At 43.1% G+C, this 24,528-nt stretch overlaps 1 protein-coding gene and 1 pseudogene across 1 annotated transcript in view; both read left to right on the forward strand.

The window, feature by feature from the left end:
- The window catches only part of RYR3 (ryanodine receptor 3), a 466,421-nt gene that overhangs the window by 358,963 nt on the left and 82,930 nt on the right, over positions 1 to 24,528 (forward strand). Inside the window, 13 exon segments of the mRNA XM_039843988.1 lie at positions 2,364 to 2,533; positions 4,868 to 5,088; positions 8,490 to 8,580; positions 10,258 to 10,398; positions 11,607 to 11,770; positions 13,830 to 13,908; positions 17,520 to 17,609; positions 18,792 to 18,938; positions 19,130 to 19,192; positions 20,408 to 20,483; positions 20,600 to 20,723; positions 23,136 to 23,251; positions 23,798 to 23,865. Of these exon segments, the coding sequence (XP_039699922.1) occupies positions 2,364 to 2,533; positions 4,868 to 5,088; positions 8,490 to 8,580; positions 10,258 to 10,398; positions 11,607 to 11,770; positions 13,830 to 13,908; positions 17,520 to 17,609; positions 18,792 to 18,938; positions 19,130 to 19,192; positions 20,408 to 20,483; positions 20,600 to 20,723; positions 23,136 to 23,251; positions 23,798 to 23,865 (1,550 nt within the window).
- LOC120587262 (uncharacterized) lies at positions 18,273 to 18,391 on the forward strand (annotated as a pseudogene).

Raw genomic sequence — 24,528 nt, forward strand, 5'->3', positions numbered from 1 at the left:
ACATTGAGAATATTAGTTGTGGGTTGTCTGTATGACCTTTATTATGCTGAAGTATGTTTTTTCTATATCCAGTTTGTTGAGAGTGTTGAATTTTGCCAAATGCTTTTTTGTAACTGTTTAAATGATCGCATGTTTTTTGTCTTTCGTTCTGTTACTGTGATATATCACATTCGTTGATTCATGTATATTGACTCATCCTTGGCTTACAGGGATGAATCCCACTTGATCATGGTGCGTGATCCTTTTAATGTACTGTTGAATTTGGTATGCTAGTATTTTGCTGAGAAATTTTGCATGTACAGTTGACCCTTGAACAAAATGAGTTTGAACTGCCCAGGTTCACTTATTTGTGGATTGTTTTCAATAAATATACAATTGGTCTTCTGTATCCATAGGTTTCACATCCACGAATTCAATCAACCATGGACAGTATTTTGATCCACAGTTGGAAATCCATGGATGGAAAGGGCTGACTATTTGCATCATTCTATGCCATTTTGTATAAGGGACTTGAGTGTACAGATATTATGGATCCGTGAGGGATTGTGGAACTAATCCCCCATGGATACTGAGGGACTACCTTAGTTCACTTTTGGAGGAGTCAGAAGTTATGTGTGGATTTTCAACTGTACAGGAGGATCGGTGCCCCTAACCCCTGCATTACTCAAGAATCAGCTGTATATTCATCAGAGGTATTGGCCTGTAGCTTTTTTTTCTTATAGTATCCTTACCTGACTTTGGTATCAGGATAGTGCTGGCCTCATGAAATGAGATTGTGTTCCCTCTTCTTCAATTTTTTGGAATAGCTTGAGAAGGATTGGTAAGAATTCTTTAAATATTTGGTGGAATTTACCTATGAAGTTGCCTGGTTCTAGGCTTTTCATGTTGGAAGATTTTTGATTACTGATGTGGTCTCTTTACTCATTATTGGAAGGAAGACAAGGCCAGAGCTGGGTCCACAAAAAGCTATGGGGGCCCTGGCTGTTGGTATGCACTCCCGTGACTTCAGGGTCTCACTACAGGTGTGTGCATGGCAATAAAGCCCAGTAATAGTAGTCAGTTCCCGATATTACACACAGTGATGGGTATTAGCCACAGGATCTAGGCTGGCATCTTGAACTCCCACAGCTGCAGAGACCAGGACTGACTGCCACTGCAAATCCTGGGTTTTGACAGTGAGGGGGATGGGGGTAGAGAGAGACTGAGGCAGCTGGGCATCTGCAAACACGAAAACCCGTGAAATCTGCCTGGGTCGCATGGCAGCTCTGCTGGCTGTTGGTTTCTTCAATGGTGAAAGCTGCTGAGATCCTTTGCAGAGCAGCTCTCTGGGAACCATGTTGGCTCTCGCCACATGACTGATATAGGTAGCCCCTGCTCTCTTTTCTTGCTCTTAGCCATCTCTAGACATCTCAGCTTCACCAGTGTCTGGATGGGTAGAACCAAAGTGGGTCCTTCATGTAGTGCCCTGAAAGCCTAGAGAAGCTGATCATTCACCCCACTCTCCCTTTACCAGAGGGAGGAACTCTTTCTAGCTGATGAGTCCCTTCTTGGTACTGATCAGTGCCTGCCTGGGGCATGGAATGATGCAGGCAAAATGAAGCTGTTCTTCCTTCTCGTTTTGTGCAGTTATTCTTAGATTTTTGTTCCACTGTGTTAAGGAAGTTTAATAAGTGGACTCCTGAGCTCTCCCAGTGCTGTTTTTGTTCATGGATAACAATCTAATTGTTGATCTTTGTGGGGGATGGAAACTAGGGTCTCTTACTCCTCAATCTTGGCAATGCTACCTTCAAAAATACCACATTTTTGTAACTTCATCAAGCGCATTAAGATTATAGCTTCTGAGAAAACATGGTATAGAAAAAAATGTTGAACTCAGTGTTTCCCAAACTGAGAACAAAACACTTATTAACATGCCAAAAATAATAATGTTCACCACAGTTGATTTCAAGTACCAACGTGGTTTCACTGGGCACAGAGTTGGAAAGAGAAGGCACATAACACATCATTATATTGTGTTTCTAACATGCAAATACAATAGATGTAAACAACCTCAGGAGTATAATCTGTAGTAAAACGATTATGAAGTAATTAATTTTGAGTGTTTATTACCTTTTAAAATATAGTTTACTTAATTGTAAATTTTAATAATGGGCATGTCTATCAACGGGCTCACAAAATTCCCGAAATTTTAACCATCAGCTCTTTCAAGCCAGCATAAGCTAGATCCAGCACAATATTACATTATTTCCAAAATTCCTGTGGCTCATTAGGAGAACAAGCCATAGACAGGCAAACTCTGTGTTGCCTTTGAGACTGTGAAGATAGAAAAGATAGAGAAGTGACATTCTCTGTGTGTCTTTCAGATGGGTCGGTGAGTGAGCCAGATATGGCGGCCAACTTCTGCCCTGACCACAAGGCACCGATGGTGCTGTTCTTGGACCGCGTTTATGGCATTAAGGATCAAGCTTTTCTGCTCCACTTGCTGGAGGTTGGATTTTTGCCGGACTTAAGAGCCTCTGCCTCTCTAGATACAGTAAGTGACTATAATAAGAAAATAAAAATTTTTCCCACCATTGTAAATTACTAACATTGGATTCAGAAGTGATTTTTTTATCTACTCACTGATTACATATTAGTAGCTTGCTTTAAAGGATGAGAAAACAAAGAGAGGCACCAAGAAATGGAAGATCTTAATTTATTGGACCAGAGACTTAGATGAGGTAAACTTGACCTCGGATATTCAATCCAGCTTTATTTCAAAAGTTTCTTAACATGGGCACTGTTGGTCGTGGGAAGCCATCCTGTGCATTGTAGGATATTTAGCTGCATCCCTGGCCTCTACCCACTAGATTCCAGTAGCACCACCCCCCAAACCAACTCCAGATTTAACAAAATGTTTCCTGCAGGACAAAATCACCCTCACGTGAGCACTATGGCTCTATTGCCTATGGCAGCATTATATGCTGGAAATACTCTTCCCACTCTTACTCCCTAAGTTTAATGCACTGACCATCAGAAAGGATAGCCTGAAGCTCAGGACATGACAAGGTCAAGACAGGAGGCCAAGGGCAAATCCAAGTTTGGAAGTCAAGTATGGGGTAGAGTGATCCAACATCAACAGACATTAAGACAAGAGACCCCAGGAGTTAAAAAGCACAGATGCCTGATGCTCCAGGTCAGTACTAAGCAGAGAGACAGAGTACCAGGAGTACTCTGGTAGATCCAAGGAGAAAAGGCAAATTAAATCAGCTTAAGTATAAAAACATTTTGCCAGTTTAGGATTGTTTTCAAAGAGCCAGAGGCATGCCTTCTTGATCAGTCATAAAGTTTCTCAAAGGCTCCACCTGGTGTCCAACAGAGATAGCAGCCTGAGCTCTGTGAAGGATGTCAGATAGTACCGTAACTGCAGTGGATTCCATTTGAACAGATTACTCAGAAATGGATGATCTATCTAAAAATGAAAAGCAAGACGAGTCCAAATCTGAATGAGAGCTCCATCCCTGTCTGTGGCTTGGGACTAACAGATGGTATTTCTGTAAAGGTGTTAGGGGCATGTGATCCTCCTGGATAATTAAAACAATGCTTCCACAGCTGATTTTGTTTTCAGCTTTTCTATAAATTGCTTGACTTAAAAAATAATTTTTACTTCGTGGGACATTCCCAAGGTTCCTGATCAAAGCATTCAGTTTTCTTATAGATCAGATAAGATCTAGCATGCTTGTCTAAGCACCACCTACAACCAAAGTTTGATGATCAGTTCCTCGGCATATGTATTTTCATGCATTCTCTCCTGAAAATGTTTAAGCCACTGGAATCGAAGCTCTTGTCCTTCCTCATTTTAATGACCTCGTTCAAGTGATAAATGTGAAAGATTCGCTATGTTACTCAGGATGATGACTCAAGCTTCTAGAAGACAAACTTTTGATAATAAGAATACTCAGAAATGCGTATAGTTCAAAGAAAACAGTTTATCAAATTATAAGTTATAGAAAATGTGTTATAGATATAATTACAGTGATAATCACAAAATAATATTTCATCTCTGTGGGTCTCAAAGTTTCTTTTATTAAAGTTTTGCAGTTTTCAGAGATGGTAGTTCTATATGCTTTGGCTGTATTTAGTGTCACTAAGCGGGCATTCCTTAAATCCAGTCTGTCTAAGTGAACCAGAACATTATGAGTGAGAAGTACAGAAATTTTAGAGAAAGTCCGAGGCTTCTATTCCTTGTACATTTTTTCCCATGCAGAATTAGGTTCCCTTTAGTGAGGTCTGCCCTCATGTCACTTATCAGACTATCAATTGTTTACAATGCTCATAAGTTAGGTGATAGCGGTCAGAGCTCCACTTTCTGCAAAACTGTCACAAAACCAGTGAGTATGAGAGTTTGCTTGGCCTATAACCATTAATAATCTCAAATCACAAGAGGACAACTTGTGAGTCTCCATCAGGTGAGAAAAGAGAGCTAAAACCAGAATAATATAATGCAGTAGCTCGGCAATTGGGCTTTGCAGACATCAAGGATGTTGGGTTAGACTGGTCGTCGGCTGATTTTTAATAAGGGTTTAAAATTCTTCTTTGAAGGAAACGAATGTTTGTGGGTCATTTGGAATGAGTCAGGACCAGCCAGCCTTTGATTTTGTGTTTCTCTTTTAACCTTTTTTTAATTATTATTATCATTATTATTATTATTATTTAAAATCAAAAGGGAAATTATTGTACTGAGAAGGTACAACGTTGATCCATCTGTCACTGTGAGGCATGGATAAGTGTGCACGTCCCTGCCCCACTGGATGGGAGCTCAGCACACAGGGTAAGCGTTGCTGCCATTCCCCAGGGGATTGACCAGCATCCCAACGCCCTTTCCCAGGTCTCGCTGAGCACCACAGAGGCCGTGCTGGCGCTAAATAGGTATGTGTGTTCCGCCGTGCTCCCGCTCCTCACGAGATGCGCCCCTCTCTTTGCTGGAACAGAACACTACACCTCTTTGATCGATTCTACACTGCAGACAATATACAGGCTTTCCAAGGGACGTTCCCTCACCAAAGCTCAGAGGGACACCATAGAAGAATGTTTGCTTGCCATCTGCAAGTAAGTATCCCGCGCCCATGTTTTTCGCTTCTGTGTGTGCATCCGTGCCAGCTGCATTTCATCGTGTCATCTAGAAACTGGCAAACCCAGTCTGAGGAAGCTTCCAAGCCTTTGCCATACACCAGCCGTCCCCTAAACGTGTCTTAGGATGTGCTCCATCCCCCTAGTTGCCGCAGGCTCTTTCTAATCCCTGTGGGCAGAGTAGGGGGCACAGCTCAGGCTCTAGCCCTTAGGGTTGGTGAACCAGAAAGTGAGACTGTCAGGCCTGAAGTATTCAGATTAAGAACAAATGTTTTAGTTCCTTAGAGCCAGAAGCAAGTTTTTCTCCTCTAAGTGAATGGACCTTTACTCCGAGGCCAGGCTCCTAAGAGCCTGGGGTGGGTTGCTATAAAGTCAAGCAACCTACCCCTGGACCTCACAGACCTGAAAGCTGAGAGAAGGACTCTCCAGTCCCAGTGAGGAAGTAAGGCGAATAGTTTTCACCAGTGCAGGCAGGCCTCAGAGCCAACCAAGGGCAGAGGGCAAAGTCACCCCCAGGAGCCTTAGCTCCTCAAGAAGCTAGCTCAAGTCTGGTAGGGCCAGAGGAAAAAAGGCTTTCCTGTAGCAGGTCGCAGCAGCCTGCCCAGGACCAGGCTCTCCTGCTTTAAGCCAGTGGTTTTCCACCTTAGCTGTGTACTAGAATCATCTGGGGAGCTACTAGTTAATATCCCAGTGCCCAGGCCACACCTCTGCCCCCAAAATCAAACCTTTAGCAAACGGACCCAGGCCTCTAGCTTTTGAAGTTCCCTAGGTAGTTTCATAAAGTGATCAAGGTTGAGACTCTCTGCTTTAGGTTATGCTGGAGACAAGGCCAGCCAACTTTAGCTGCCAGCTGGGTGTGGTCCTGATTCTTGTCAAATAAGTTGGGTCCTAATCACACAAGAGATGACTAGGTGTTGAGGGGCTAGGGCTACCTAGAAAATAAAAAACAACTGATTGGCCCCTTTAAAACATCAGACAGCTATATTTGCGCTCTTTCTATTTTCTAAGGCCTACAGACTTTGACTACTTTAGGGGATAAGCCGTGTCACTATTCAATACTGTTTGCGTGGAGGATGGGGATGGAAGGTGGGAGGGGGACCCACCAAGGCCCGATAAAAGGGGTTTCTCTCTGAGCTCCCCTACCAAAATCAGGGCCTATATGCTGACACTACTTCATTCATTCCAAGATTATTTTAGCTGGCAGAGAATTAAGTTCATTAGAATTTTTTGTTCTTGAAAGAGACAAAGCTGGATAGACACACTTACAGGCTTCTAGGAATCAATAGGGTACCTAGGGTTTCCACTCTGCCACTTCAAAAGGAAGAGTAATGGCCCCATTATAATCTTTTCTTCTCAGTGGTAGCGAGGGAATAAATAATGGGTTTGCAAAAAGAAGCCCTTCCTATCAGCAATGATTCTGTAATTGGCCGGTAACTGTATCAGGGGCAGCTGCGGACCTTATTCTGCCTTTTGCTGGATCTGAACTCAGCAGGTATCTTAGGGACCAGAACAGGCAAGGAGCCATCTCCCAACTTAAGTTATTTCCTAGGAATAAAGTCATATTGGTGAGACAGATATTAGCTGCAAATGCCTTTAAGGAATCAGACCCTTGGGGAAATTAGAATTTTGCATCAAACCAAGATGTAGCTAACAGCCCTATTGTTGAATTCGTTGGAGCTTCCACACTCTTGTTCTGGCCCATCTGAGCTCTAGACACAGCAGACTGATACTTAACTAGATATGCCATTATTTTTAATAAGTCAGCAGTTAATAGAGATTTCATGCCTTGATTTTATCCAAGTTAGTCAGTCTTAGGTGACATTACTAAAAAGCTAATCAATAATGAGAGAAGTTAAGGAATTTGCATTATAATTATTAGAGTCAGCAGCAAGGCCACTTACTTCCTGTGCACCTTGGCTGACCCTTTTCCCTCCAGGGCTGTTTGTCATAAGACCAGCTCTAAGAAACAGATGAGTTTTGCTGTCCATCTCCATTCATGTCCACTTGCCTCATCATAGACGCCTCCAGGGCTTCCTTTCCTGGCATTCCAACACTTAAACATCAAAGTTATTAACTTGACTCCATGGCTCCTTAGGCATCTGTGGGAGGGATTCAGGGGTTCATGAACTGAGTTTACACGCCAAATTGTGTGATATGCATATGGGCACTTTTCTCTGGAGAATATCCAGAGGTTCTACCAGGTTTTTAAGAAGTTTGAAATCAAATTTGCAAAAACATGAATGGACCTAGAGGGAATTATGCTAAGTGAAATAAGTCAGACAGAGAAACACAAATACCATGTGATTTCACTTATATGTGGAATTTCGAAAACAAAACGTTGAACAAACAGAAACAAACTCATAAACACAGAGAACAAACTGATGGTCGCCAGATGGGGGAGTTGGGGTGATGGGGAGAAAAGGTGAAAGGGATTAAAAGTACAAATTGTCAGTTCTAAAAACAGTCACAGGGATGTAAGTACAGCATAAGGAATATAGTCAATAATATTGTAATAACTATGTATGGTGTCAGATGGGTACTAGACTTATGGGGTGATCACTTTGTAAGGTATATAAATATCTAGTCACTATGTTGTATACCTGAAACTAATATAGTATTATATATCATCTATAACTGAAAAATTATTTTTTAAAAAAATCTAAAAAGATTAAAAAGTTTAACAATCCAAAAATTAAGGTTAAATCAGTATTGCTTATCTTTCCTTTCTCGGTCTCAGAATTTACTTGCACAAAATACCAAGGCCAGGAACTCTTCAATAATTGGATAAACTGTTCTCTAACTAGTTAGTGCATTTGCCTTTTAAAGGTGTTTTTTGAAGACAGAGCCTTAATCCAAGAAATGATTCCAATAATGAGAATTTCAGGGATCAGATAGTAACTCAGGAGGCCTTAAAGTTCTCTTCAGATCACACCAGTAGGTGGCCACAGATTCCACCTATGCAGCTGGTCAACTCTGGCTTCACCCTTTGCAGAGTTCAAGAAGGTTGGTCCGTGGAGATGGCTATAAAAGCAGCTGACTCCTCTTTCTGTTACATTCTTTGCACATAATCCATGGCTATATTTTGAATGTGCACAGCCCCTAGAACACCTTGTCACATGGTGATTGGAATTTAACCTTAGGTACCTCAATTCATTAGCCACACTTCTCTCTTTCTGTATTTTAACCACACTCAGTGTTTAAAGTGTTTTATCATCAACTGTGTTTTACCCAAGATCTTGTGTTTTAGAAGCTAATTGTTTTAAGACTTAGTTATAATATCTGGTTATTGCTGAATGTTCCTTTCATTTTTTATTATTTTCTTTTTCATTTTCTTTTCTTTTCTTTTTTTTCTATTTTTTGTTTCTTACCCCATGCTGCAGTCACTTGAGGCCTTCCATGTTACAGCAGCTCCTGCGACGTCTTGTTTTTGATGTGCCCCAACTCAACGAATACTGCAAAATGCCTCTTAAGGTAAACCTGTCTATTATTACAGAAATACAGTCCATGGCACAGGAAACTTGCCTGGTAAAAATATGTGATGTCCTCACAATCTGGGGAGCAGAATACATGTTCAATGAGTTTTACTCCTTTGAGAGCTAATGAAAGTCAATCCACAAAATCAAACCCTTTCTTGAGTGTCCAGGTTGAAAAGAGTAAATTTTCTAGATTCATTAACTACTCCAATTTTCTTTAACTGCTATCCACCAACTACTTGTTATTTAGCAGAAGTTAGTGAGGGATTTTGTGCTTTCCTGCCCTAATTAGGTTTTCAGAATGTTTTCAACCTCAAAAAGCATTGACAGCCCCGTGATTATTCATTTGAGTACAGAAACTAAAATGTCCCTTTTCTATTCCATACTGTTTTGTACTATATTTCTTTTGTTACAGATCCTCATTTTTGTTTCTGTTTTTTTACGTTTTTCTTTATTAATGAAAAGGAAGGCCACAGAGCCCTCTCTCTCTTTTTGTTGTTGCTTCATTCCTGATTTTCTCATAAATTGCAAACATTTTATCGCTAGCACTGCAAGCATCTTGGCCTGGATAGGAAGGCACCTGAATCAGCTACTTGCACAAGAGGGTAGTGTTTTTTTAACTTTTACCTCTGAGGCACCTGCTATATTTGCTTATTCAAAAGTGTCGGCCATGGCCAGCCACACCTGAAAATTCTCCTAGTGATTTTAACAGAATTTTTCCTTCTTTTCAGAAATAGTCCAAGCAAGGATTTCAAGAATCACTTTACTGGGATAAACAGAATTCCCAGAAGCCTTTAGTTCACTTCTCATTCTCCGTACTAGGCAGAAAACAGCTTGTACGTTGTCAGAGATTCCACAGCCATCCACGGGCTCATTTGTTTCTCTAACATTAATGGTCCCAGGTCTCATCTCAAAAAGTACCGTAGCTGAAAACCACGGTTTTCACAGTTCAACTTGGCATTATATCCTTGGCAGGCCTGTGCTGTCAGCTGGATTCTGGATCCCAAAGAGGCATCATCAGTAGCCCTCAATAAGCTCAGTTTTACTTAAGTCTTCAGGCATTTTTCTTAGAGGCTGTGGATCCCCCCTGCTGGGATGGGAACATTGGCGGTGTACTTCTGCCCTCTCCTGGCCATAAGTGGAACTGCTGTAACATGGCTCGGCCATCAGAAGGCTCACGAGAAAGGGAAGGAAACCCACAGGCAGCAATCAGAGTAGAGAAAATCTTCAGACCCACAAAGTATGACCCACTATCCTCTCCCCATAGCACCGTTACCCAGCATCTTACAGATTTATAAGCAAAGGTCTCTGAAGAAATTCTTCCCATTCCTGACTGGCTGGAACAGCACACAGTGACAACTGTGAGTAGGTAGGATTTTCTCATTTAGAGTAGAAATAGTTCTTTCTTCTCCATTTTTCAGTAACTGCTAGGGGCACGTTAGGAGGCACAAGGATTAATTAGGCAGATTCAGCTCCAGCTGTCACTCATTAGGCAGGAAAGCAGACCATTCCCAGTGGTGTTTGAGGGCCTCTCTACAGATAACCCAACCGTTTGAAGTGCTAGTTTCAGCCTCATGATGGCAGCTTGCTGTTTTATTCTTCCCTGCATGTCGTTGGTGCCTGCGGATCGTCTCTACCTCATCCCTCTGATGCAATCCTGTTCTGAACGTCCCAGCTTCTGACGAATCACTATGAACAGTGCTGGAAGTATTACTGTCTGCCTTCAGGATGGGGGAGCTATGGTCTCGCTGTGGAAGAAGAACTACACCTGACAGAAAAGCTCTTCTGGGGGATTTTTGACTCCCTCTCTCATAAGGTAATGGCAGTGTTTCTTGAACAAAAAATGCAGGCCCTCAGTGACACAAGCACCTACGAAGAAGCATAGCTAATCTCTACTCAGCCTTTGCCATGTGCTGGAATTGTGCCAAATACTTTACAGGCATATTACGTACATCCTTGCCTCAACTCCCCAAAATAGGAACTACTCTGATCCTCGCCTTCCAGGTGAGGAACAGTCTGAGAGCAGTTGAATAACTTGCCAGACCCACAAAGCTAATACAGGGGAGAGCAATGACCAGAGTCAATTTCAAAACTATCTCCTGGGTTCAGTCTTGATGACTTCCCCACCTCCATTTGCGGCCGCTGTTAGCTAGCCTTTACCAGGGTCAAGCCTAGAGGAGAAGTCCTGACATCTGCTCTGATGTTGGATGTAGGATTTCCAGAAGACTTTAAGCCACAGTAAGAGAAGTCCTTCATAGCCACTGATTGGAGGAGGATGCGGGAGGCTGAGGGCCTCTGAACCCTTACTCTACTGTCTGGTTGAAATACATCACCAACTCTCAGACTTGCTCTCACTTCCCCTAACCCACATTATGTAGACTGTTGAGGTCACCAGCTTTAAAGGTAGAAAATGAGTAGATCTTGTTTTCTTATACAAGTCTGGAGCATGCACTTAGCTTATTCACTTGCACTTAAATTGTCCTCACTCCTGTATTCCTTTGGTCTAATATGAGCAGATCAAAAGCTGTCCCCAACCCCATGTTATATGACTGAAATTCCTTCCTGGCTGAGTTCAAGAGAGAATGGGTGTGATACTGAGCAGTCCGTCGATGATATCCATACATGAGGGGCCTGGCAAAGTTCCCTATGCCCTCTCTAGTGGCAGGGTGGGTCATTTTCTATAAGCATCTATGGCAAACAGGCTTATAGACATTACTGGCCTAGTGAGAACCACTTTAACCCTTAGATATTCTTGAAATTAACTATTTAGGAGAAATTGATTTAAACCTTAACATTTTTCAACTTAACGCAAATAATGACTTGAGAGCTTTATGGGTTGTCATGTCCTCCTCCAAGGATCCCTCAGTTTCCATGAGAATGTGTTAAAGAGCTTACATATTCCCTACATTGGTTAAGCTGGACAAATGAATGCACTTTATTTTTCTCAGCTAATCGGTGACTGGTTCTGCCTGGTGGCCGTGGTTCTGGTTTCTGTACTAACATGGCCTTTGTTTTTCCTTACAGAAGTATGACCCAGACCTTTTCCGAATGGCCCTGCCTTGTCTCAGTGCTATAGCTGGGGCCTTGCCACCAGATTATTTAGATACCAGAATCTCGGCCACACTGGAGAAGCAGATCTCAGTGGATACAGATGGCAACTTTGACCCCAAACCTATCAACACCATGAAGTGAGTCCACGATCATCCCTAAGCTGGTCCTATATTTTGCCCAGTGGCCGGTGTTTCTCTCTCAGAAAGTAGCAAGAAATTTAAGTGTCCTTCCTTCCCTCCAGCCAGTACTGTTCTTCATTTCCCTTGACACTACAAGTCACATCAGGCACTGGATTTTGTCCCCAATTCCTGAAGGATTAATCAATTCATATCTGATTATATGCTGTCTTATTATGTCCTGGGCCTTTTTTAAAGGGTGGGGTTGGTTTATTTATTATAAGAGATGGATGCTCTCCACAAATAAATGTCACCTGAGGCATTGCGAGAACCACCCTGACAAATGAGGCAATTAACTTATTAATGAGTTTTTTGACAAAATCTTCACTCTTTGTGAATTAGGGCTGTACAGTTTGATGCCATTAGAACTTAATAGCATCAAAACAACTCCGTAAATAACACTCAGCTGAGCCCCGGCAAGGCCTCAGGGTGTGATGGCAGAACAGCATGGGGTCCTTACCAGAGAGACTGGGCCTGCTCTTTGCCATGCCAAGGGATGCTGGAACTTTGGAATAGACCTATAACAGCACCTTTAATTTCTCCCTCTGATTCTCCAGCATTCCTCACTGGTGGTAATTAGGCCATAGGCAAAAGATGTGCTCAGTTTGGGCTGTTGGCAGTTCTGCTCCAGTTATGATTATGTGTCATGGGGCATACAATCCTCATCACCTGGTGCATTTTAAGTGAAGAGCTCCAAAACTGCTTTAGAAAGAGCAGAGAGAGTAAGACGTCCTATACGAGCCCTTGAACTTGTGTTTTGTGGCAGTGGTACTTAAATTAGAGCCTTTCCCAGGGGCTGTCAGCTTTGATAACATTTAAGTTTCATCTTTGGGAAAATTAAGTATACATTTCATCAGACGGAGCCTTCAGCTGAATGGGTGGTGGGAAACTGAATGAACCTGCTATAAGGAAGCACTAAGGGGCGTGGTAAAACGCCAAGCTGGGGCCACAGAGAAGGAGCTATTGACTTTGTACACCTTCACCCTATGAAAATGTAACTGTGCTGAGGAATAACAAATGGTATAATAACTTGGGTGATTTTGTAAACGTTACGATACAAGGCTATGTCTAGTAACTGGGTGCCGATGATGGTGGTTCTATGTTATTTTGAGAGTTCGAATTTCTTTGCATGTACCTCTGACATCAGTATGCTTCTTCAAGTAATGTGAGTAATAGAAACTAACTCTGGCTAACTTAGGCAGAAAAGGACCTTATTGCAAAGAGAAGAGGTCATTATCAAAACCTAGTGAAGGGCTGACTAACCCGGCCTCAGCAAGGACAGGAACCAAAGCAGAGTGTCCAAATGGACAATCTTCAGATGTCCCCATTGGATGAATCCCCTTGAAGAGTCTGCTGCCCTGTTCTCAAGATATGAATACCTGGGAGAGTGAATCCACATGGCCTAGTCAGATGCCCGTTCTCAGAGACAATTCACATAAGATTGCACGCAATGCAAGGCTTGTTCCTTAAAGGAAAACGGAGGCACTCTAACCAACAGAAGGGACCAAAACTGCTGGACTAACAGAAACAACAGATGTCTATTATACTTCTAAAATTCTAGTATTTAAATACGAGTCACTGAGCTTATAAAGGTAGACCACCACTATTTTATAACATTTGGTCCTCTAGCTACCCATCCCGCCACTCCCAGATCGCAGTCTTGAGATGACGGGCCGGTGTCTGTAGATGAAGGGAGTCTCCCTGTATAACCTAGACAGATCTGGCCCAGGAGCCAAATGGTTCTTCAGGAGCCATGAGCAGCTGGAGGGAGCCCACCTATGCAGCAGAGCCTCCTGCAGAGCCATCCTCTGATGAGTCGTGGGTGTGTCTGTGACCAAGCCTGGATATGCCACACCTTCAGCTCGGGAAGTTCATTGTGTTTGGAGTCTAGCTTCAGCTTTGGGTTGGCAGGTTGATCACATCCAACTTCTGATGGTTGATTGTCGGTTCTGGCCATCTTTTCAGCACATCCAGCTGACGTGTTTAGGGAGGTTGTAATTTTTTTTTTTCCTCATTTCAGTTTCCCCGTGCCTGAAAAATTGGAATACATCGTCACCAAGTATGCTGAGCATTCACATGATAAATGGGCCTGCGACAAGGTAGGGATTAGCATCCAACTGACAATTGTCAGGGGAAAAACACAGCCCCAGAACATTAAAGGGTCCAATCCTGGAAATCTGCCTAATTTGTCTAAGTGACAGACTGGCCATGCCAAGAGCATTCATTATTTCTGAGCAGCAATTTCCTAGAGTTGGTAGAAGTTGGAGAAATAGTCAGCGGCAGCTGGTGGTGCTATTTCTTGTATTTCTCAAGAAAATGATAGGTTCTGGGGGTGTTAACTTCTTTCTCAACGTTGCATTTCCTGAAGTTAGCATCCAAACACGTGCTTGCGTGTGTTTGACATAAACGTTTAATGCAGGGCAGGAGGCTTTTATTAACTTTTTTCTTTGAATGTTTTCTTTTTTTTTTTTTGGAAAGGGGAAAATGAAATTGAAAGCCTTAGCCTTGCATTTTGCCAGGGAGCTGGATTTTATTGTAAGGAGGGAGGACACACGTCTTCCTACAGTAGGCAGTGGTAGAATCCCCAGACACTCCCTTATGAATAAGCCCTTCCATCTGGTGTTTAAAATTCCTCACCACATGAGGTCAGCCTGCTTAATAAGTTTAATTGCTCTGCCAGCCCTTTACTGCTGGCAGGCAGAGTGGGAGGAATGTGCCAAAGACATCCAGGGTTCCTGTGGGCAGCCAGTTGGGGCCATTGCTCAGCCTCAGCAGGGGACAGGGGGCCAGCCCCACAGCAAGGCTACAGAAATCACCTCATCACTTCCATGCAGTATGCCCTGGAGAAGGAACACCTTGTACCACTGGCCCAGCCTGTGTATTGGTCTGGCCTCAACTCTTATCCTCTCATGGTCCCTGTTGGGGGCTGACAATCACAGCAATCATTGTAACTGTAGAATGGGCTAATACCTCACGATGTGAGAGCAGGGGTTGGTGAAACTTTTCTGTAAAGGGCCAGAAAGTAGACACTTTAGACTTTGTGGGCCAGACAGTCTCCATTGCAACTCCTTGTCTCTGCCAACAAAAGCAGCCACAGACAATGCATAAATGAAAGAGCATGCCGGTGTTCCATTTAAACTGTATTTATAAAACAGATGGTCGGCTGGATTTGGCCCAAGGGCTCTAGTTTGCTCAAGAGCATCTGTATTTTCTCAGCACTCTTCATATATGCCACTTGGCCAGCCCGTGAAATAGGGAGAAGTGACACCCCCATCACGCCAAAGCAATGCCCAATCTATCACTAAGCCATGCGATTTTACCTCCTTAGTTTCTCTTGAATTCAAATACTTCTCTTTATCCATGCCATGGCTTTAGTTCAAGCTACAGTCTTCTTTTACTCAGACGATTGTGATAACCTCCTAACTAGTCTGCCCATGTGCATTTTCTCCAGTCTGTTCTTCACGCTGCTGGCAAGTGACAGTTTCAGTATGCAAATTTGGTCATATCCTACCACTGTTCTCCATTATAGCCCCTTCTTCTTTTTAAAATTCCATAGTAACTTCTACTTTTAATATAAAGGTCAAAATCTTTAACATGGCCTGATAGGCACTGCCTAACCTGACCTCTACGGCCATCTCTAGCCTCATCACTCCCCTCACCCTCTGTCCTCCAGCCACACACACCCCCACATTACACACACACACACACACACTGCATGTGCCTGCAGCCCTCCTCTGCCTGAGCAGGTACCCATCTGCACTCACACACATGCACACACCATTCACCAACTTATCCTTCAAATACATCCATCCAAGTGTGAATTCCCAGGATGCCTCCTTCCCAGATTTCTCAGAAAGACTCTCTTAGCACCTTGCTCTTTTCTGTCATACTATTTTCATAGCAATTTTATATAGTTTAATTTGTAACAGTTATACATTTATACCAGTTATCAGCTATTTATTTATTGGTGTGGTATTTGGTTAATTTCTCTTCCAGTAGACTATAAGCTTCATGTTTTCAAGGAAATATGTTTGCTCACCATTGCCAAGTGAGCACTGATTATCTAACAAGAAAAAGAATATTTTCCTTGTCCCCAAGAAACTTACCGTCTCATGAGAGAAACTAAGTCAACCAGCCATGGTATACCAGTTGTTCACTGCTGCGATGGGCATGAGCAGAGGGTTAGAGCACATAGGAGGAGTGTTTAATCCAATAGCAGGGGTCCAGGGACTCTTCCTCAAGCTGGTGATATCTACAGTAAGTGAGAAAGGATGGGTAGTTGTTTGGACACAGGGAAGCGAGTGCATTGCAGGCCATGGGGGCAGCAGGTGAAGGTCCAGAGAAGCAAGAGAGCTTGGTGGCTTTAGGGAACCATAGTTCAGTATGGCAGGACCATGGAGTAGGGCAGAGGAACAACGGTGAGATGAGTCTAGAGAGGTCAACGAGATCTTTGCTACAGAAAGGGTTTGCATGTTACCAGGATAGCAGCTAGGAGTCAGAAAATTTTAAAGCAATAGAGTGCCCTGATGGGAGTGATTTTATAAATATCACCTGGCAGTGGTATAGAAAAGGGAGTCATAGAGAGATGGCAAGACTGGGGGCAAGGAGACTGCATAGGAAACCGTTACAGTAATCCAGGTAAGAGCTGATGATGACCTGAACTAAAATACTGGCAGAGATGTTAGGGCGAGGCAAACAAACGAATAGGTCTGGGAGGCTGAACACATGTGAGAGGGTGCAGAGGAGAAGGGACTGTCAAGGAAGATTCCCACATTTCTGGCTTAGAAAGTGAGTATAAGCTGGTGCCATTCACCAAGGTACAGGGAACCTAAGAGGAGGAGCCACTTAGAGAAGTAAAATGCAGATTCTATGTCAGACATGTTGAGAGGTATCTGGAAACATCCAAGGAAACATCCAAGCAGAGCTTAACTATAAAGTTTTTGGAAATTAGAGAGATCTGGGATGAAAATGCTGATTCGAAATAAGTCTTCGTATGGACTGTGGGCCCAGATTACATCACCAAGGGAGATTGTGCCCTTGAGAAGGGACGGAAACTTGAGAAACATACATATTAATAAGTGCGCAGAGGCAGAGATTGAGAAAGAGCAGCCAGGAGTCTTTCGGCTCTGAGGTTACAGAAAACAGGGACTCGTACTTATTTATCTCTGTATCCACAATGCCTAGGACAGAGTCTGGCACCTACTGTAATGGACTGTCAAATAATTTTGTTGAATGACTTTTGAAATTCTTCAACTTCTGTGACTCCAGGAAACATGCATTGCTATAATTTTGATGTGGGGTGGCAGGCAAGAGGTACAAACCAAATCAGCCCCCTCCATGCAGTGGGTCTTGTCTTCACATGCTTTTAGCCTTGACTTCTGTCCTTCCTGTGAGCGTGATACACTGACCTGAGAAGCATTGTTCTCGGATCTTTTGAATCACACTTCTGTCTGTAGTGAGCCTGACACACAAGCAAGTAAGTGGAAGGGACAGCAACTAAAACAAGAAGAAATAAAGGAGCAGAGTTCAACATTCAGGGGGCAGAGAGCCCGATGGCTCTAAAGGATCAATTTGACGTTTTGGAGGGAAATTTCTAAGCTCTGTCACATTGCATCATTCCATTTGTTCAGTGAAAGTAGAAGCAGGGATTTGGGTCAGTAGCAGGATTCTTTTGGTGCCAAGGATATTTGAACTGAGAACATTTCTACAGAGTCAGAATGGATGGAAATATGGAATTTCCCTGGACGAAAACGTGAAGACCCATCCATTGATCAGACCTTTTAAGACATTAACAGAGAAGGTAAGGATCGCGCCTCTGGTAGCACTGAGCGGTTGTGCTGGAGTCCCTGCCTTGGGAACTGTATCAGGTGGTCAGAGGAGTTCAGGGCACATTCACCCTCCAGTTCCTTAGAGACTTTCAAGGGCTCAGTAACCTCCTTAGGAATCCGCCAGTGGACACCAGCCCCAGGACCAGTTTCTAAGAGCCCAACTTCACGGTCTGTCTGTTCTTTGGCTCCGAAAGCCCATTGGAGAAAGAAGCACCAGTCAGCGCTTAGAGGCTGGGCTAAAATGTGTTTGTAGTTCGCTTGCAACTAAACTAAGGAAGGGTTTTTTTGTTTGTTTGTTTGTTTGTTTGTTTGTTAGTTTGTTTTTAGGTTGTTGAGGTAGGGGGAGGGGTGAATTGCTGGAGAAAATTCAAAGAGAAATGGTTTCCAGTCACGGAAGATAAAGGAAGTAGAAAAGAGCGTCCCCGAGGACATCTAGGCAGCTCTCAGGTTTTTTGTTTTTTGTTTTTTTTTAATTAAGAAATTTGGTTCAACTCAACTCTGAACTTCTATCTTGTGATCAGTAAGAGTTCTTTGTAAGCTTTAGACCTAGTGTTACACATGAAGGATGGCATGTGTATCTTTGTGTGCATATTGACCATCTATAAAAATTGTGCATAGCTTTAAAGAGAATTCTAGTCTACGGCCATGCCACCCTGAACATGCCCGATCTCATCTGATCTTGGAAGCTAAGCAGGGTCAGGCCTAGTTAGTACTTGGATGGGAGACCACCTAGGAATACCAGGTGCTGTAGGTGTTATGAATGAATGAATGAATGAATGAATGAGTGAATAGAATTCTAAATCTAAGAAATTCTACTTCCCAAGCTCAAAGAAGAGCTTTGCACAGACGCGTTTTGACAAGTCCCCTCCTTAAACAGAGGGGCCACTCTGTTCATGCTCTTTATCTACAAACGTGGATAATGTCTGGGACATGCCCTCCAGAGGCAGGAGACTGTGGGTTCTTCTACTTAAAACAACAGAAAACTGATTGCATGTGTCAGGTGGGGTGCTTCAGAGGGTATTCTGACCTTGCTAGAGGAAGCTGAAGGCAGTTAGCAACCCATCCTCTGCACAATCCAACTTCCACGGTGACACAGGCCAGTTAGCATGCTGGGGCCTGCTCTGCAAAGCTCTTCTGCCCAAATTGCCTTCCAGGAGAAAGAAATTTATCGCTGGCCGGCCAGAGAGTCCCTGAAAACCATGCTGGCTGTGGGTTGGACTGTGGAGAGGACCAAAGAGGGAGACGCCCTAGCTCAACAGCGGGAAAATGAGAAACTTCGAAACGTGTCCCAGGCCAGCCAGGTACGACAGAGGCCGACGCTGGGCCCAGAAGAGCCATGGGGAATCTGGGGAAATCCTCCCTGGGGTGTCAGAGGCACGGACCACTGGATTGGAGCCCTGGGGGTCTTTTGGGATTTGTCTTTGGCAGCTGATGTCAGGATGCTGGTAAGAAAATAATGGCCGCCCCAGAGACTCCACCTTTACTTTCCTAGGGCAACAGCTACAGCCCTGCTCCCCTGGACCTGTCCAACGTGGTGCTCTCCAAAGAGCTCCAGGTCAGTGTCGATACCTTCATAACAGTGTAACCCGATTTCTGAAACCAAGTGCAGGATCTATGCAGGATATATTACCCTCCAGACAATTTTTTTAATAAAGAAGAAGGGAAAGAATGCCTAGAATATATCACTACTGAAATATCAAAACTGAAGAGTGCCACACTGGGCAGAGGCCACAGGGAAAGTCTTAGCAGAACATCATAACAGCAAATTACTGTATCAAAACCCAAAACAGAACTAATAACAGCTTAGAGAGAATCTGTGAAAAGGCCCCTGGGTAAGGGGTGCTTTCCTGGTTCCTGTAGGTCCCCTCAATGATAAGAACAGTCGTATATCCCCTAGTGCAAGGGTCCCCAATCCCTAGACCGCTGACCGGTCCGTGGCCTGTGAGGAACTGGGCCGCAGAGCAGGAGACAAGTGGCAGGCAAGCAAGGAAGCTTCATCTGTATTTGCAGCCGCTCCCCAGCGCTAGCATCACCAACTCAGCCCCACCTCAGATCATCAGGCATTAGATTCTCATAGGAGCACCAGTCCCTGGTGCCAATAAGGTTGGGAACCACTGACCTAGTGGATGAAATTAAGAGCCCTAACCTTCTGCCTCCCATTCTTCCCCTCCCACGCACACTGGTGGCTGTGACAGGCCCCAGCCAGGGGCAATTACTTCTCAGAGAATCCATCGGACCAACTCTTTGGACCTTAGAGAAAATTTCTTCCCAAAGTACACTCTTCATTCCAGGTCACTGTTTTGTGAGCCTTATAAAGATAAATTCCGAGAAGTTTTGTTTGCAGCAGTTTTCCCAAAGATGTGATTATTTTACATTTGCTAAGCTAAAGGCATTCCGGAATTCTAGATTTTTCCTTCACCCCAACTTCTAGCTCCCTCATTTCAGGTCAGGAGTAAAGTACTGAGCCCCCCTGACAAATGAAGTGCTGCCACAATGCACTTTCAAATGGAAATGTATGTTTCTCATAAATGCATCAAACTGCCAGGATAATAAGTTACAAGGGAAGGGCAGAATTTGAAATTATTTTCCCTGTGTATGGGAAGATATAAAACTAATGAGGTGCATAAGCGCAGACTAATTAATGATAGACACTCAGCAATGTGCTGTTAGCATTTGGTGTTGGTCTGTTCCTGAGGCTGCCTGAAATAGCCTTGCAGAGATGAACCCATTTGTCTTTCTCTCTGACTGTTGTCTCCTTGGTGGGACACAGGGAATGGTGGAGGTGGTGGCTGAGAACTATCACAACATCTGGGCCAAGAAGAAGAAGCTGGAGCTAGAGAGCAAAGGTAGGCCTGGTTCACAACATCCTCCCAGAAGGCGAGCTGACGGAGGCAGGCATGTTTTTCCAGAAGTGCAAAGGAAGTGCCAAATATTGTGTCATCTCTCACTTTCCTGACCCCAGGTGGTGGCAGTCACCCTCTCTTGGTACCATATGACACCTTGACTGCCAAGGAAAAGTTTAAGGACCGAGAGAAGGCACAGGACCTGTTTAAATTCCTCCAAGTGAACGGCATTGTGGTTTCTAGGTAAGTCGTCTTCCAGGTGATGTTAGTGGGCAGCATTTGGCTTGCGGATGTGGCCTCTCCCTCTCCAGGCATTTTATCACCTGCCTACAAAACAAATCAGAGTAAGAATAGCAGTTGAGTCTTTTGAAATGAAAACATTTTAATTTTGGAGGATGAAGCCCTCTTTTTTGACATAAACAGGATGAGTTGATAGCAATTTTTAAAAATCAGTATAGCAAAGAGTTATGACAAATTACACATACATATCTTAAACGTTTAATTTTAACTTAAAACATGTAAACATGCATTCATTCACAAATCTTGAGCTATAGGCCAAGGACTTTTTTTAGTATGTTGTTCTGTCGATGGAGTTATAAACCACATCCATAATGCATCCTCAAAGCTTTGGAATGCGGGCTTTCTTCAAGAGTACCAAGAATTAAGGCACATACAAAACAATGTAAGTGCGGTATTCTTCTAGATTTTTTTTCAATTTCCTCCCGTCCTTTACAGTTTTCCCACCCATACCTACTTTAAAAACTACATATTTGGAAATTTGTAATTAGCAGTCTTTGCAAAATATACAACTTAGTCTCATAGAATCGAAAGTTCTCTTTATGCTTTTATTTTGTTGTTTTCTGTGATATTTAATTAAATTACATAATAACAGTAAGCATAACTGACATAAACATTCTCTGAACAAAGGAGCTGATTCTTATGAAGATGCAGCTCCAGTGGGGAGATTGAATGAATCATGATTTCCTAAGATGTTTTATCTTAAACTTAATGTTTGTCAGAATTATCAGATGTTTTACATGAGAATGGTCTTGGCTGCTTAAGTCTTAAAGGTAGGACCTGTTTTCCTGCTGGTCAAATGCAGGTAGTGGGCTCCGTGCTATGTAGGAGCATGCTTGCCAAGTCCTTTGTAGAATTAAAAACAATCCAGTGTTCCTCTTCTGATGCAGCCATTCCTCCTAAAAGAAATGTTTGCTGAGCCAACCGCTGTTTCTTCTTTCAGTTTCCTATAGAATTTTTGCCACTGAATGGCAAACACTCAAATAAAAATCTATACAAGTATTTCTATTGTGTCTCATATAAAAAAAGAACAAAACTTATTTGCCATGTTGTCGGGAAGGAAAGGTCAGGCAGCGGGAGACACCCTCTAGGGACGCATTTGAGAAAGACTCCCATCGTCATGTTAATCCTGTTCTTAACACCAAGATGAAGGCTTACTGTGATTTGTTGATAAGTAACTTGCTCACAGAAATGAAAAATTCCTCTTTACTATAACTGAAAAGAAAATCAAGGAAATAGAAAAAGAAAAGAAAAAGATAATTGAATTTAGCAAACGTGTCTTAGTGGCCACTTACCAGGTGCCAGAGTCCGCGGTAGGCACTTGGATGTCCAGATGAGGAGGCGAGATCTCTGTCACCAAGGAGAACGCCTAGTTTCCTGCTGCCCACGCCTCAGACCTGCTTCAGCCTCAGCTTCCCCGTCATTTGATAACAACCCATTCTTCCCGGTGCCCAAGCCCAAAACCCCGGACTCCTCTATTTTCTCGCAACCCACATCCAATCAATCCTACAGGAAATCTTGACGGTTCTACCTTTCAGATACTCCGAACCTGACCACTTCTCACCTATCTTGTCACCCTCATTCCCGGGAGAGCCTCCTACCTAGGCTCCCTGTTCCAACCCTTGTCCCCACAGTAAACTTTATACCTAGCAAACAGTAATTCATTTGCAGTGTAAGTCATATCCTGTCATTCCTCCATTCAAAACTTTCAATAGCTTCCCATCTCAGAGCAAAAGCAAAATTTGAAGGATGGCCTACAGGGCCCTAATGACTTTCTCCACTGCCTACCTCATATTCCCCTGACTACCTGCTTGCTTCTATGCCATCCATACTGGCCTCTGCTGCATTTCATCAACTCATCATGAAAGCTCCCATCTTAGGACCTTTGCACCTCTACTTCCTATGCCTGGAAAGTTCTTTCCTCGGGATACTCTTGGGCCCCTTCATCCTGCTTTAATTTTTGTTTTCTTTACAAAACTTATTAATCCCCAGCATTTCATATAATTTAAATTTTGTTCTTTATATTTCTTGTGTTTGTCTAAAGCTATCATTTAAGTTCCACGAGGTCAGGGATTCCTGCTTGCTTCTCTGTTTTATCCCCAGCTCAATATTTGTTAAACAAATGATAAAGATCTTTTCAAAACATCTTTTCAGAAATTACTGTAGAACAGGGGTAGCATGCACACAGAGGCAGGTTCCAAGTGCAAAGGGGAAATTTGTCAAATGATGAGTCAGGTCACTGAGCCAAAATAACCATTAACATTTGGAAAATTAAGTTGACACAGGTAGGTTTGCTGATGCACCAAAGTCACATAGTTATCTCTGTAACTTCCTGGGGTTTACTCGTTTCCAACCTAGAGGTATGAAGGATATGGAGCTGGATGCCTCCTCCATGGAGAAGAGGTTTGCCTATAAATTTTTGAAGAAGATCCTGAAATATGTTGATTCCGCTCAAGAGTTTATTGCCCATTTGGGTAAGTATCATTGTGAAATATCACAAATATGTGTGCTTCTCATAATATCTCATAATGTCAAAGAATTTGATATTTATCAAGGAATGATGCTTTCATACTGTAGTTGGTCATGATTCATTTAGACATATGGTTCTGGGGAAGAAACAGTGGCTGAGAGCCCCTCCCACCTCCACCAATTTTAAAAATCAGTTTCATCCTTGATTTTCCTACTGGGTTTGATTGAACCACTTGTCATTTCTTACATAACTCGTCCTATTTTAACTCTCTCTTTGTTTTGCTTTGTGATCGTGGGCATTTGACTTAACCTCTCTGAAGCTCCTTTCTCATCAAGAAAGTGGAGAAAGGGTAGTAAAACAGCTTAGAGAATCAACACAAGAAATAACTACCCACAACTGCAAAGTTCTTTGTAAAATATAACATACTTTGTGAAAATCAAAGAGCCTTTCTATGGCCTTTAGAAGAGCTGCTCTGTCTACAAAATGCTATAATTATATGGCTTTTGTTTTTTTAACTCAGGCTCACTTTGTGTTACTTGTATCTTTATAGAAGCCATTGTCAGCAGTGGGAAAACTGAAAAGTCTCCCCATGACCAGGAGATCAAATTCTTTGCCAAAGTAAGTGATTCTCTGTACTGAACCATTCATTTTCTTCTTAGGATCCATATAGTTTAGGATATAAGTTAAGCTGACCAAACAAAGATACCTAAAACTCCAGTGGCTTCAATGAGGCAGGCATGTATTTCTCTGCTGTGTAACAGTCCCGAGACAAGTGGATGGTCCCAGGAGATAGGCAGCCTGCTCTGCTCCATGCCATCACCCAGAGACCCATGTTCTTCTCTGATGCTCCACCATCTCCTAAGGTGTGGTCTCTGTCAGTGTGGTCCAAACAGGCTCACCTATATCCATCTGTGGGAAGGGGTTGGAAAGGAGAGGGGAGGGCAAGGCAATGCTCTTTAAAAGTTCTACCCCATCAACTAGAACTTAGTCATTATAGCCTCACCTAGTTGCAAGGGATGCTAGGTAAGGCATTCTCTAGCTGGGTAACCTTGTGCCCAGCTAAAACAAGGGTGTTTCTATTGCTATGAGAAAGAAAGAGAGACTGCATTTGGGTACCAGTTAGCAGTCTCTGTTATACAACCCTACACAGAGGGTTGATTACCTGTGAGGCCTTGGGATAGCCATCTTCTGAGAAGCATAGGCAGAACGTACAAGGCTAGTAATGCTAGGCCAGGCCTCAAGTGGACCTCTTATATGCTGTCCCCAAGAAGCCACATCTCA

The sequence above is a fragment of the Pteropus medius genome, unplaced genomic scaffold (assembly GCF_902729225.1).
Source record: "Pteropus medius unplaced genomic scaffold, Ma_sr-lr_union100, whole genome shotgun sequence".
Classification (NCBI taxonomy): Eukaryota; Metazoa; Chordata; class Mammalia; order Chiroptera; family Pteropodidae; genus Pteropus; species Pteropus medius.